Source organism: Malaclemys terrapin, chromosome 1 (assembly GCF_027887155.1).
Source record: "Malaclemys terrapin pileata isolate rMalTer1 chromosome 1, rMalTer1.hap1, whole genome shotgun sequence".
NCBI lineage: Eukaryota > Metazoa > Chordata > Testudines > Emydidae > Malaclemys > Malaclemys terrapin.
The window spans coordinates 261,704,191-261,720,090 of NC_071505.1; the positions used below are offsets into that span (position 1 = coordinate 261,704,191).

General features: G+C 37.4%; 1 protein-coding gene across 2 annotated transcripts in view; it reads right to left on the bottom strand.

The window, feature by feature from the left end:
* Window positions 1–15,900, bottom strand: part of ABCC4 (ATP binding cassette subfamily C member 4) — a 235,430-nt gene that overhangs the window by 61,405 nt on the left and 158,125 nt on the right. For both annotated transcript variants that reach the window (XM_054012156.1, XM_054012155.1), the window contains exons 21-24: window positions 4,459–4,609; window positions 3,671–3,790; window positions 1,858–1,968; window positions 165–265 (exon numbers count right to left, since the gene is read on the bottom strand). In XM_054012156.1, the coding sequence (XP_053868131.1) occupies window positions 165–265; window positions 1,858–1,968; window positions 3,671–3,790; window positions 4,459–4,609 (483 nt within the window). The remainder of the gene's footprint in view (window positions 1–164; window positions 266–1,857; window positions 1,969–3,670; window positions 3,791–4,458; window positions 4,610–15,900) is intronic.

Sequence of the window (15,900 nt, forward strand, 5' to 3'; positions counted from 1 at the left end):
GGCTGCCTCTCTCTTCCTGCAAATATGGGAGGCAGTTCAGTTTTGGCAATGCGGTACAGGGTCTTTAAAATTCCATTAATGCAAAGATAACACTTCAAATGTATTTCATGTCACTTAACAGCAAAGAGATGTGAAAAATATGAAGTTGAGCAAATTAATATTACCAGATTTTCAACTTCAGCACTTTGCCTAACTCCCCACTGGAACATTCCCATGAGTGTGATTGCATAGGACAATGCCAAGCCAACCTGTCCTGCATCCAGAGCTGTAGGGCGAGGAGGAGAAAAATCACACTATATAATTACACAAAACTCTACTTGTCTTTTAAACTAATATGCCATTGAAGTGGTAGAGCCAGATTGACTCTCAGTCACACCAGTTTAAATAGTAGCTCTGTGGAAAAGGTCTATCTAGTCACATTACTTTTGTAAGCTTTCTAAAACTATATTCGTGTTTGAAAATAAGGTCCTGGTTCTCCACTGCCAGGCACCTTGTCTTTAACAACAACAACAAAAAAGCCCAGAATCAACTAATCTCTTAAGCACAAGTTTAGGGTCATCGCTATTCAGTTAAGCAATTGAGAATCTTTCAATTAATTTCAAAGGGAGTTGGCTCAGGCTACTAAACCTGTGCACGGTGAGCATAAAATGCTACTAAAACACATTGCTAGCATTTACACAAACTATGTACTGGTATAAATGGGTGCAAAGCACTGTAAGAGCAGACAAGAAGTTTTTGAAGGGCAAACTTCTGCTCATGCTACTCACATGGACAGACTCATTACACTCAATGAGTCAGCTCTTGTGAATAAACTAAACAGGATTTGGTCCTAATATGGGACCCAATTCTCCTCTCACTATAGCCATTTTACATCAGCATAACTCCATTGACTTCACAAAAGCTACTCCTTATACTGATTGGAGAGACAAATCAAGCCCAGCGTTTTGATTTGTCTTCAAGTCTAGTAACTTGAAACCTATCTGGAAATCTTCTCTATAATGCAATGTATATAGGTCTATATATATTATCTTAAAGGAAAAATAAAGGAAACCAAGAACAGCAAATTAGCACCCAAATTTCATGTCCAAGATAATGACTTCCTTTGTATTTTAGAAGACTATCTAGTTTTAGAACATCTACCATAATTACGTTTTGGGATGATCACATAAAACAACAGCATGAGAATGACAATGAATATAAAGCTTTTTATAATGCAATCTCCCTTTCTGGGATTGGCTTCTCCCTGAACCCAAGACATTTGAGCTGCATCCCTGAATGTTCACCCTGCTCTGTTTGGCCGAGTCTGCCGCGACAAGAAGGGAAACAAATGTTGTTGTCCCAAAGACAGCTTTAAAAGCTAGTATTTCAACAGAGGGTCCTGTGGCACCTTTGAGACTAACAGAAGCACTGGGAGCATAAGCTTTCGTGGGTCAGAACCTCACTTCTTCAGATGCAAGTCTTCAGATGCAAGTCCAGTACTTCTGTTAGTCTCAAAGGTGCCACAGGACCCTCTGTTGCTTTTTACAGATTCAGACTAACACGGCTACCCCTCTGATACTTGAGTATTTCAACAGTAAAGGCAAGATTGTAGAATTGCAAGCTTTTCTGCAACACTCGGGGGAGATAATTTGGAGGAAGGATGTTAGGTTCATGGCCAAGCCCTTGAGCCCAGAGAAGTCTGAACTGTCTCCAGTACTTACAGGAATGTCTTGGACTGAGGAACAGACCAGGAACTAGAAAGAAACATTTTACTTAATTGCAATGCTTAAACAATTAGAGAAAGTAAACTCTGAAAAAGAATACGGTATTGCTATAAATTGTAATTATAGCATTAACATTCCTAGCACCTGTACTTACTGTTTGCGAGAAACAGGGAACCAAAGGCAACCACTATAACAAAGATGGCACAGATGGCATCCAGCCTCACAGCAAACCATCGGGAGGTAGTCAAAAACAGAAACCAAGCCTCTAAAAAGTTTTTTAAAAGTCATAATAAGAACAATAAGTTATTGGGAAAAAATAAGCTCTATATTGACTCCCATAAGACATAAAATCAGCATGGACTAATTCTATAAGCTGCAAAAATATCATTCTCTTGGAGAGAGTTTGCATGTGTTGATGATGATGATGCCCTATTTTCCTAGCTAGTGCTGGCCAGCTTTCAGGTTTTCACACTGTTTAACACAGCTGAGACTAGTATATCAAACAGGAGTCGAAACAGAAATAAAAGATGCTAGCCCCTGATTCACAGCCCACTGAAGCCAACAAAAAGAGTCTAATTGACTTCAATGGACTTTGGATCAGATGCCTAGTACGCTACGTAAAATACCATTGCAATTTTCTTTCATATAACATTTAGATAAAGTATATCCCAATATGCTTCACAGAATTGAGTATTACTGGACAGTGGAGGTTACTTGATATAAATCACAGAAGAAAGCAGCATAGTCTGTATAATGAAAATTAAAGTATTCAAATTTAGGGCCAATAACAGAAGTCAAATAGGCATAAGGTAGAATTCTGTATCGCTTTGTAATCTGGGCCTGTTCATATAAAATGTATTTCCATATAGCCAAATTCAAAGTTACATGTCTTGGAAAAAGGAATGCAGGCCATATCTAGAGACTGGGGGCCTGTGTTCTGGAAAACCGTGACTCTGAAAAGGATTTAGGTGTCATAGTGGTCAAGCAATTTAACATGAGCTGTCAGTGCGATGCTATGGCACAAAGGGCTATGCGCTCCTTGGATGTATAAGCAGAGCAGTAGTAAGTAGAAACAGGGAGGCAATTTTACTTCCGTGTATAAGGCATTGGCGAGACTGATACTGAATACTATGTAAAGTTCAGGAGTCCACATTTTCAAAATATATTAAAAAACTGGAGGTGCAGAAAAAAGTCACAAATTATTTGGAGTTCTGGAGAAAATGCCTTGCAGCAAGAGACTCTCAGCTCCCCACATTCCCCCTCTTAGGTTGTGGAAATGCTCCTGTTGAGATACGCACCACAAACCCAAGGAGAGTAGTGTGGACATGCACCACGGCAGTAATTACTGCAGTGGCTGTACATAGGGCGATTTAATTTTTTAGTGTAGACACATCCTTAGTGTTCCACCTGAATAATATTAAATATTGCTAAGTATAACTTGTTTTGCCTTAAAATATTATGCAATATGGGAACTTGGTGGAAAATGATACTTTAAATATACTTATTGGGTATACACCTCTACCCCTATATAACGCGACCCGATATAACACGAATTCGGATATAACATGGTAAAGCAGTGCTCTGGGGGGGGGGGAGGGGGGCTGCGCACTCCTGTGGATCAAAGCAAGTTCGATATAACGCGGTTTCACCGCGGTAAGAGTTTTTGGCTCTCGAGGACAGCATTATATCAGAATAGAGGTATACTTTAAAATGTTTATCTTAAATATTGTTATGATGCATGCTTGGATCTCTCAAACTATTCTAGAGTCCAAAGTGTATTCTACAAATCCAGAAAGAAAGAAGAAACAATTATGAAATCTACTAATGGGGAGATTTTGCACTAAAGAGAGATGTATTAAAATCAGCATGAGCTGTGCATGTATGCTGCTCACGTGTATCTGAGGGGAGAAAACATTTTCCTCTGAAAGAGCTACATACTTAACTGTCCATGTCTATTCATGACAAACCTGAGTGAAGATCTTGGTGAGCATCAAATAATTCTTGGAATCTTTGCTCTGCTTTGAAAGCACGAATTGTCCAAAGTCCCTGGAGAGATGTTGACAAGTGGGAGAATACTGGACTTCGTGCTGTAAAGTAAAAAAGACTAATTTATGGTAGCTGAAGGGCAGTGTTGGTAATTTTTTGCACTATGTTAATCTTTAATTCTACTTCTCTGTTTACTGACACAAGCCAGTGAATCACATCTTTTAGGATAAACCTACTTTCCTGTTACTCAATTATACCCATTTGGATGGCAAAATGGATTAATCTAATTGACACAAAAAAAGTTTTCAACAGTTATCATCATCCATGGCTTCTTCCTTTGTTTCCTTCACTAATCAGATAATGCACTCAACCTTTTTTTTTTAAGTTCACGATGCTCAAGACTCAGACTCCACTATTTAATACTATAGTCAATTTGAAATACAGAGATAATCATGAAGGTCATACTGGGTCAAAACCTACATTATTATGTGCAATTAGCCCAATAAGGCCAAGATCCAGCAAATCACTTAAATATGTCCATAACTTTAAATATATGAGTAGTCCATTTAATTTCAAAGACATTAATTGTGGGCTTAATCCTGGGGTTAAGCAAGTGTTGAAGGATTTTGCTGGTTTGAGACCCAAGACAACAAGCAAATAATCTGGAAAACTAGAGCAAAAATTCCCGATTAATTAATTGATTGCAGAATTTTAGCATCTCATATAATTGTTGCTCAGACTTAAAATCAGCTCTATCCAAACAACATACTTGTGGACTCCAGACGTTTAATATCTCTCGCTGTGTCTAAGAAATACCGTCGAAGAAAAATGAAAAGAATACAAAGTGGAACTAAAGGGATGAGTATCCAAGGAATCACTGCCACAGCCACAGCTACCACGCCAAAAATCTGTAGGAGAGTCTGCAACAACATAGGCAAGAGAAAACATTACTTCCTTACCCAGAAGGATTCCACTTAAAACAAGCTCAAAAACTATTTCACATCATTAAAAGGTTAAATATTCAGACATAAAGATGACACTCCAATTAAAAGGATAAACAACAACTTTCGTATAATAGCTAGATCACTATTATTTTCACATTACATTTATAAGATTTAATGTTTTTAATATTTCAGATTAATTGTAAAATTTACTCTATTTTCTGCATGATTTGTTCTGCCAGAGTCTAATGGAAGCTGCTACAACCAACTTGACCTAACATGAAACGCTTGCTTTCATGGCGTTGACCCATTTCCTGTGATCCTGCAAATAACTAAACAGTGTACCTGATTTACAAAATGGACAAGTTCAAGATATGTAATAGTTAATTGCTCTGCAGCCATTCAGAGAACTATATAGATGTATCTGCTAGCTCAGGTGAAAGGTTGAATTGAACTTTGACAGAAACTCAGGTGTTGTTCTTTGAACCACCTTACCCAGCATAAACTGAAGATCCAACTGCCTGACAGTATGTTAAAGTTTGAACTTTCTATGCCTATGTAATTAATCTGATAATAGGAAAAGTAACTTCTATAGGGAAGAACAACATGGAACACTGCCAAGAGAGGTTTCCAAAGAGACCAGTGTACCAGGTTAAGAATCCAGGAAGAAACAGGAGACTGAACAGCTGGGCTAAACCTGAAGCTTACCTATAGAAATCTGGAGATACTAGAGTGAGAAGGTTAATTGTCTAGGGTGTGGAAATCCTCAGGGCAGTTAGTGCTCCCATATGTACCCAATGATAGGTAACATAAGCCTTTATGACATGCATATAGCTGAAATTCCAGGTTTATGTTAAATTCCTGCACAGTGTTAATTATTACTTCTTGGAAGTTACACTGTTAGAAAACTGTTCTCCATACTCCGTACTAGCTCCTAGATGTGTAATCCCTTTGGGTTTATCAACTTTTGTGTGTAACTAAATTCCAGCTGAATTCTACTGCTGCTTGATCTCCAGATGTCAATGGAAATGTGGGACTCCCTTTGGCCTTGAGAAAGCAAGACTTGTTGGCAGGAAAGCGTCAATCCTTATATTTTTAAAGGTATTTGGAAAAGTTTAATGAAATATCAGATATGGACGACCTAATGGATAAACTGAATTACCTGGATTTTCATAATATTTTCCATTAAGTTGCCTATGAAGCAGGAAGCATTCCCATCTTACTTCTAATAAAGTCCACACATATTGAATAAAGTCAAACTTGCCCCCCCATGGTGGCTGTGTTATTTTTGAGTTACCAATAGAGTCAATCAGCACAAATTTCAGTGAAACCTCTCCCCTTACGCCTATATCTTCTTAGGGTTTCTTACAGGACCTTCCTGTCTGAACATTAATTTCCCCTATACTCATGTAAGGGTCCTACACACACATTTCTGTTGTATCTTCGTGGCACAATGAATCAACCGAATTTACTTATCACCTTTATGCAAGATTTCAATTCCTCTTAACAGGATGGATCAACAAAAGAACCCTGCATCCCTATGCAAGATCATGCACTTTGGCACCCTGTTACAGTGCCTCATAAAAGACTAGTAAGAAAAATAACTAAAGGGTAAGAGATAAAGTCATGCTGTGAATTATACACAGGTTCAACAATAGGAAACAGTTATTGTAGCCCACTATTCATCAGAGTTAAAATAAGTTAATATGGGAATTCTCCAGGGGTCAGTTTTGAGGCCAGTGTTGATGTATTTATTAATTACATGGAAGAGGCAGTGCAGAGAAAGTTGATAAAGTTCACCAATGAAGTTATGTTGTTTCACTTACTGAACATGTATGGTGGATTGAGAGTACTCTGAGTAGATTTATACCCTGGGAGACAAGGCAGGGTGATGATAGGATACATTTTACTTGGATAAATAAACGTACAGTAATACTAGGGGAAAAAAAGAATCTAAACTTCTGCTACCAGCCCGGCTCTCACCCCTTCGCCACGTGAGTGAGGAGAGCACTCAGGAGAGCAGTGTGATCAGCAAAGCAGCTCTTTAAACTCCTGTGAGACTATTTCATTTTCACTGTGGCTCCTGGGCAAGTGGGAGGACCCATAAAGACTCCAGCTCCTCTAAAACCCCCTTCCAGATCACTGAAAATGAAAATATGAATTTCTCCAGTGTACCATTCCCTCCAGAGTCAGCTGTCCCTATCCTAGCCAGCTCTAAGGGCACCTCCTTGCCTACCTCTGCCCTCAACTGGAACCACAATGCCTAAAAGAAATCCTGTACCCCTGACTGCAAGCTGCCTCGGGGCCAAGTACTGGGAGATGTGAGTCTGTCCCAGGAGCAGGCATGGAGGGCAGAGCGCAGCAGGCAGGGTCGGGTTGGTCAGTCATCCCCCCTCCGTGCGAGAGAGTCGTACGGGAGTGTGTGTCACCTCTCCTTATGTGTGTCACTCCTCCCTGTGTGAACCCTAAAGCCTTAAAGATAAGAAGGTAAATAAAAATAATCCAACTACGCAGTATTTCTTTTTAACGGGTTTGTATGTTTTTGAATGTTTGTAGTGCATAGTTCTGATTGACTGCCATTGAACTTGCTTGAATACGAGTAATTTTACCAGGTGTCCCGTATTCAGCATAGGGAAATATGGTCACCCGAGTAGGTTCTAACTTCAATCATGCACAGGGAATCCAACTCCAGAGTGGGATCTATTACAGTATTCTTGTCTTTGAGAAGTACAGATAATATCTGAATGGGTAATAAAAAGAAACTACCTTAACAACACTGCAGATAAACTATAAACCTTTTAGAGTTTATTTTTGACAAATTGAGGACATATATACACACACACACTCACTCACTTTCCACAGTTGATGGCAGATAACAAAACTGGAACCAAAAACCCAGCCCTCTACCTCTTGAGCTATGGAAAACTCTTTTAGCTATGAGTAAGTTATAGGCAGTTACAGTTATGGAAGCAGACATAAGGAAACAGTTACTAAGCCAGTGTATTTCTTATTGGGAGCCTAACATTTGTTATCAGCAATGAGGACCTAAAATAATCCATTTAACAGGACACAAATGACTTGCAAATAAAGAAAGGTCTACTTGTTTAAAGGACTGTGCTGTATTTCAAAGCCCACTAAAAAATAAAGAGTTAGGGAACAGAGGATGGAAGTGAACACAGTGGTATAGAATATTAGCTGTCCACAATAATGATAATAATAATATCTAATAATAATAATAATAGCTGTTGTCTAGAAAGTGAAAGTTCTTTTTTCCCCCCTAATTTTCTCCTATTTTCAGAACTAGAGAAAATAATCCAAATGAACTAAGTAAAAAGTGCTATTAAATTAATACCAAAAGACAGCCATGCTTCCCAAAGCAAGAAGTGTATAACTTGGATAATTTTTTCACATCTTAGCTCATAGAGCTGAGAAGCAAGAAGTCCCTGAAAAGTGCCCTCCTCTTTCAATGTACTAGATGACCCAAGCTGCAGCCATTATTTTAGGGCCAACTTAACAAAAACCTATTTCCATAGCCTTGGACAAACTGCACAAAGAAGCTGCTATATTGCTGATGTTGTTAAAATGTGGAAAGCATGTCAAGAAACATTGAAGAAAGAAATACCCAACAACAAAGTTAAATTGCAGGCAGTAAAGAAGTAGATGGATCAGGCACTTACTCCACCTCATTTTCTTGCCAATATTCCCAACCCAAAGTACCGGGGTAGGGTAGATGATGTCTAACTGGTGAAGGAGATGATGCCACTATGACATGAGCATCTAATAATCACCCATTAATTATGTTAACCACAATGACTTTCAGGTTTGGAGGTGAACCATTCAAGCAGTACATGTTTGCTGATGTTCTTTTAAAGAAAGTCACTAGCTAAGCACCTGGAACCAGAGCCTGTTGAAGAGCTACAACTGCTTTTGACAACACTAGCCTCTTCTGCAGGCACAGAAAGAGTATTTTCTTCATTTGGACTAATACATTCAAAGTTGAGAAGTCAATTAGGAGTTGAAAAAGCAGGAAAACTTGTCTTGTCTCCTCCAGTCTATGAATAAAAACAAGGAGGGAGGGGATGAGATTCCCTAGTTTTAAAAGTTTGAAGGACAGTCTAAGTAACATAATAGACTGTCTCATTTTCAAGAGATTTGGGCCAGGTCTACATTATAAACTTACATTGGTATAACTACATCGCTCAGGGGTGTGAAAAATCCACACCCCCCCCGAATGACACAATTATACCGACCTAACCCCCGGTGTAGACATCTCTCTGTCAATGAGAGAATTTCTCCCATCAACATAGGCACCATCTCTGATGGTGGTGGATTAACTATGCCGATGGGAGAAGCTCTGCTGTTGGCATAGTAGCGTCTTCACTGAAGCACTACAGTGGCGCCACTGCAGTGTTTTAAGTGTAGACCCACTCTTAGGCAAGTAGAAACTTAAGCTCCAGTCATTTTCACTTGTACGTATTTGAAAAATTTACCAAGTTGGGCTGAAATAATAGTTTTGTTTATTGACTACAGATAATCCCTCTGTTTAAGAAATCATTTAGTTGTAAATGTGAAACATTTTGATAATTGTAATTTAGGTATCTAAAATATTTAAAGCATTAAAAAAATGGTATATGCTGCTTTAAGTGCTTCAATTCTAGTTCTCACCCTAATGCAGCTTGTCACAAATCATGAAAAAAAAATCTTAATTATCTAGCAAATAAGCAATATACCATTCACCATTTTCTAACATAATAAAAAGGTGCAATTAATAATAATCTGAAAATATAAACTATATTAAATGTTAAATATTAAATAAATGTATATAGTTATAGTGGACCCTCCTAGGTAGCAAATCTAGTATAAAGGCTCTATTTAGTTGTAAATCAACAGGTTTTAATGGTTATATCAACCAATAGGAATGTAGTTAGAAAATAACTAAAGTACAAGTGGAAAACTTGATTAGAATTGATGATTTATAGCAAGGATTTCCACTTGGTGATTTAAATCAGCAATTTAAATTGCCTTTCTTTAAATCAATCCATAGATGATGTACTGTTTGTGGAGTCATCAATGCAACTCCTTAATCTGTTGGAGGATTCGCTGATCAGCAACTATATCAATTTCAGATTTTGTGAAAAGCAGGATAAAAGTTCTTAAGTACGGCATGATATGCACACATAACCCTAGCAGCACATTTCTATGGGATATATAATTTTTTGTTACAGATAATTTCTTGTCCTCATGTTTGTTTTCAGAATAAATATGCATAACGATCCAACACCCACACTAGTAAACATAGCTTAGTAATTCAAATTATGCTCAGTTTTTTTCCACAAATCAAAAGTAAAATCTACAGTCTTTTTTGCCAAACAGTGAAATCCTACTTTGTTTGTAAGCACATAAGTCATATCTATAGTATATCAATAGTTTAAGGCAATCTAGAAGATTTGTACTTATCGCCATTTGGAACAGGATTGTTACACTCCCTGATTGACAGTAGAATTAAAAGATTTCTAACTGCTATGAAGTGTTAGAAATGTTAATGACCTTGATATGTCTTTTTTTTCCCAATAATCAGGCTGTGCTACAAATGTGGAGGGTTATAAAAATGCTTTACAAATCATGTAAATAAATAATCAAAGGTTCCAACTCTGTGCCAAAAGCAAATTAAGTATTTCAACAAAGATAGATCAAAAATACCAACTGTAGAAAATATATTTGCTTAGCCTTTTGAATACCTCTTTGTGGCCTTTCCATAGTAAAATATACCAAACCCCACTTCTAAAAGACTTGAAGAGTATAGGATCAGCAGGATCTCTTGAAAGACATTTAGGAATTCTGGGTGAACTCAACTCCTCATTTGGCCTCTGGGTGGCCAAATCCTCAGCTAGTGTAAAGGCTGGTACACTTCAATGCAGCTAAGCTGATTTGCACCAGCTAAAGATCTGTCCCAAAGTAAGTTGGGAAGGAAAATAGGGATATGAATGCCAAAGGTAAGGGCTGACCTAAATCTTCATCTAAAACTAGAACTGAACCTTTGTTTGGTAGTTTTGTCGAGGAAAAAATGTCATTTAACTGTAAAGTAGTTTTGTGCACCTCAGCACCTTTTGGTTTCATCCAGAGGCACCAAAATACTTTGAGAAAATCTGTCCTTGCTATATTCCCACTGTTTGCAACCAGTCTAAACCATGAATTACTAGAAATCTTGCCAAAAGACTGCATCACACAAGACTTCTAGGACTCTAGACCAAGAGAATTACAGAGAAAAGAGTTCATATATCACTAAATGAAAGCTAGTTTTATTTTTCAAGGAACTGAGAGGTACTATATTCAAAATGCTGCTTTTCCCCAATTCATTAAGAAAAATCGGAGAAATAACTTAGGTACAGTATGTTGCTGAAAGCTGAGAAGTACACAAAGAAAAAGACAAGAAAGTGAAAAGAAAATGAAGAAGAAAAGAGTTAGGGAAGAGAAACAGAGTCATCAAGGGCAAAAGATAAATGCAAAATAATTAAGAGGAATGTTTGTATACTGTCTTCGTCCACATATGAATAAAGAATTTATTTTATTCAAAAATAGAATGGATATGAAACAAGAACAAAATCCAGAAAATACTGAAATAGTTATGTGCATTATTTGATATTTTATATTAGATTTCTGTTTCGCTATAGTAATAAAGCTTATTGCATATATAAGAGAGAGAGAGAGAGAGAGAGAGAATGAAACTTTACCTGTCACTAATAATGCTGAAAATAGTTATAGAGTATAAATAAAAACTGGAAACTGGAGACTACTCTGACCTCTGCATGGCTCTGGCCTAAATCTGGATGACTAGCATTTGATTGAAGTGCAAGAAATAATTTTTAAAATCATTGAAGAAAAATGGATGACAGTTACATTGTAAAGACACAGCAATGGCTTTTGCATATATTGGCATATATGCTGGATATCATCAAGATTACTCCATCTGGCTCCTGAGATTTAATAGTTGGGGCATTCAAAAGAGGAATGAGAGACCAAATAAAGGGCTACATTATTTATCTAACACACCATGTTAACCTCCCACCTACAGCATTTTTGGTCTTCAAAGCAGAAATCCTCCCCTCCTTTTTTTTCACATCAGTGTAAACAGTATATTTTTATTCTGAGTTAATCACAACAATGAAAATGCAAAACCAACCAACCAAACAAAAATCAAGGGACTTCAGAAAAAGTTATAGAATCACCTCTTTTTTAAAAATGAACATTTCCACCTCACCATATTTCTATCTAAATGCCTGTGCCATCTTCTAGTAGCCCTAGTAAAAATCACCTTCTTATTTTCGCCCATCCCCCTGTCCCAATAAGTCTTAATTAGCCTCATGTTAAACACTAACTGATCCATTGTGGCATGGATGCTTGAAAAGAGAAATTGGAACAAGTAGATGCAAGCAGAAAAAGGTTCAGAGAGTCCCACATGATTAACTGTCACCATGCTGCTATTTACTGTTCTGTTTTAGCTAAACTTCCTATAATGGCAAAATCACAGAATCTGTGCACCTAATATCACTAAAAAAATCAGAACGTAATAACACACACACAAAAGACACATGTTTGTACCACCTGCTTCACCAAAGAGAACAGACAGACATTTAACAAAGATCCCAGTCCTTGGGTATTTTTTTATACCCTCATTATTCTGATGTTTAAAAATATCATGAAAATTCAACCAAGTTGCATAATCTTTTAGCAGAGAAAGAACTTTTATTTCATTATCCAATGTACACATATCTTAAAATTATCTCACACATACAAAACCTGACTAAGTTGGGGTGGGGGGGGAAACAAACTATAGGGATCACAAAATGACAAAGTCACTGTAAAGCTAAAAGATGCTGGAATTCCTTCTACACACTTTCCCTGACATTGCCAAACAATAAAATGCAAGGGTCAGTGGTACTGAAACAAGTAAAGGCAGTTCCACTCTTTTGCACCTATGAAAGCAAGTGACCCTAGCTTATTATTCCAGTCTTAGGCACTTTTTGTTCTTAATATCCAGATGCAGCAGCTATTTTTTTAAAGGAATGACTGTGGACACCTTCTTCACATTTTCCTTTTCTTCGGTATTTTCACTTCATAAAGCTGCAGTCAATGTGTTTTGTGTGTGGTGAGAAGGGAATGACACATTCAGCGGTGGTCTTAGCCAAAGCCTACATTGGTGGCTCAAGTAGTCTCAAGATTAGGTCTTTGTATGTGATGAAAGGATATGAAAAGTCAGTTATTTAAGCTCAGTCAAGCTGTTGATTTTGGGAGGAAAAAGGTTTTGCAATTCAGTTTTCCTCAATAAATCACTGCCCTTTACCAAGGGCAGCTGCTGATAGTTCACATGTTCACAATGTTCCACAGAAACAAAACAAATCTTGAATTTTTTAAAATACAGCACAGGGTAAAATCAAAATGAGTTGGAAATACTGCTTTTAAATTATCTTCTTTAAATATGTGGGAAACTAAACCAGCAATTCATTTATCTAGATATGAATAATGAAATCATAGAGGATTTACATTTTGTTATCAAAAAGACAATAAACTAAGACATCTATATTATGCTGACTTTAAATACCAACTAGTGGCTATTGTAGAAGAAAGGGAACATAAAAAGAGAAAGGGCATGAAATGGTGAAGCTATTGGAAATGGAAGAATCCGTAGAGACCTTTATGAAGATGAGCATACTGGCCAACATTTTCAAGTGGCTACTAATTTTGCGAGCCCAACTTGAGACACTTAAAATGCTGATTTTCAAGGATGCTAAGCATCCACAAGTCCATTTGAACTCAATGAGATATGGACTCTCAGCATCTCTGTAAATAAGCCCCTAAAGTGTCAAGTTGAGCATGCAGAAATCGAGGCATCATAAACAGTGGCCACTTTTGAAAATATGGGCTATTGTATATAAAATGTTATTTAATATAATGTTATACAACATATAAGCAGGTATAGAGTAAAATATTCTGAAGCATCTAAGGAGATGTCTTTTGTGCAAAAAAAGGTGTTCGCTAACTCAGAAAAAAATAGTAGTAAAGACATCGCAACCCAGCTTTTGATCAAGTTAGCATTCAAGTGCAACCCCAGGCTCCCCTACAGGCTTTACCCTTGAGCTTCAACCTCAAGATAATAGTTTTCCTATCCACACTGCTATTTTTAACCTGTTAGCTAACTTGAGAGATAGCGCAGTGGTTTGAGCATTGGCCTGCTAAACCCAGTGTTGTGAGTTCAATCCTTGAGGGGGCCACTTAGGGATCTGGGGCAAAATCAGTACTTGGTCCTGCTAGTGAAGGCAGGGGGCTGGACTTGATGACCTTCAAGGTCCCTTCCAGTTCTAGGAGATAGGATATCTCCATTTAAAAAAAAAAAGAACTAACCCTTTACTGTATTTACAGTGTAGATGTACCCTAAGTAATTTTAGGTGTCTAAATCCCATTGAAAGTCAATGAGAATCAGTCACCTAAGTCATCAATGCACTTTTGAACATTTTATCCATGGTTCCTGCCTTGAAAAGCTTACAACTTAGTTCAGGGGTAGACAACCTATGGCACGCGTGCCAAAGGCGGCACGTGAGCTGATTTTCAGTGGCACTCACACTGCCTGGGTCCTGGCCACCGGTCCGGGGGGCTCTGCATTTTAATTTAATTTTAAATGAAGCTTCTTAAAAATTTTAAAAACCTTATTTACTTTACATACAACAATGGTTTACTTATATATTATAGACTTATAGAAAGAGATCTTCTAAAAATGTTAAGATGTATTACTGGCATGCAAAACCTTAAATCAGAGTGAATAAATGAAGACTTACAGAGAGTCCTGTGGCACCTTTAAGACTGGACTCTCTGTTGCTTTTTACAGATCCAGACTAACACGGCTACCCCTCTGATAAATAAAGACTTGGCACACCACTTCTGAAAGGTTGCCAACCCCTGACTTAGTTGAAAAAAAGATGTCCCAAATGAATGTAACCAACAGCAGGAAAGAAAGGGGAAGGAAGAATGAGGGTAAGTGTTATAAGGTAAGTGACTAACAAAGTATATGGGCTTACATCAACCAAACTGTTACCTTCATTTTGCTTTTCAAGTTATTTCCACTCATGTACTAGTTTAAGTCACTAACTTTCTAAAAATCAGCTTGGACTATAACAAACATAGCAGTAAATCTCATAGACTTTAAGGCCAGAAGGGACCAGGATGATCATCTAGTCTGACCTCCTGCACTCCTGTAATAGACCCATAACCTCTGGCTGAGTTACTGACATCCTCACATCATGATTTAAAGACTTCAAGTTACAGAGATGTCACCATTTACACTAGTTTCAACCTACAAGTGACTCATGCCCCATGCTGCAGAGGATGGTGAAAACCCCCCAGGGTCTCTGCCAATCTGATCCAGGGAAAAATTCCTTCCTGAACCCAAATATGGCAATCAGTTAGATCCTGAAATGTAAATGATCAGTTATGAATTTAATAAATATGACACATATTTTCAAAGAGATGAGCTGGCCTGGAAACTTACTCCCACACAGAGTCCATCAGAGACATAAGGGCCCACACCAAGTGCACCTATTTCTGGATACGGGCCTTGAACACTAGCGGCCTGATCCAGAATCTACTGAAGTTAATGAAAAGATTCTTATTTACTTTTATGAGTTTTTAATCAGGCTGTAAATGTAAAATTCAAAGAAACTCAGTTAAGTATAATAACCTACCCTCCGTCTGCACATACAGCTCCATCTGATATCAGTGTAGCAGCATATATCTTTAAATATGTGCTCTGACAGATCATTCTAATTTTTATTTATAAAATGATGGAAGCAATTATTCCAACAGACAGTTATCAAGTGAACATGACCTTTCTTTCCTGTATGCTGTTAAAGATTTACAAAGTAGCAGGCAAAAAATAATTTCCTCATTCTCTAAGGCCAAAATCTTCTCTTTTGAATACCTTCATTCTCAAGTTGAGCAAACTTTGAGTGCCCTTTCAGATCCACAGTTCTGAAAATCATGGTCAGCAATGGAACCCAAATATAGTAAGGCTTTATTTAAGCATTTTTGTGCTTGTTGCATGCCCCCCATTTCATTTTTTCTCTAACAACTCTTTATTACATGTCCAGAACATTTCTATTCTCTTTTAAAAATAAACAAACTATTTCTTTCTGGTTTATCCAATAACAGACAAAATAAATGTAATTATTTCCGTTTTAGGAATTATTTTTCATCCAGTATAGCTATCTAGACTAATCATG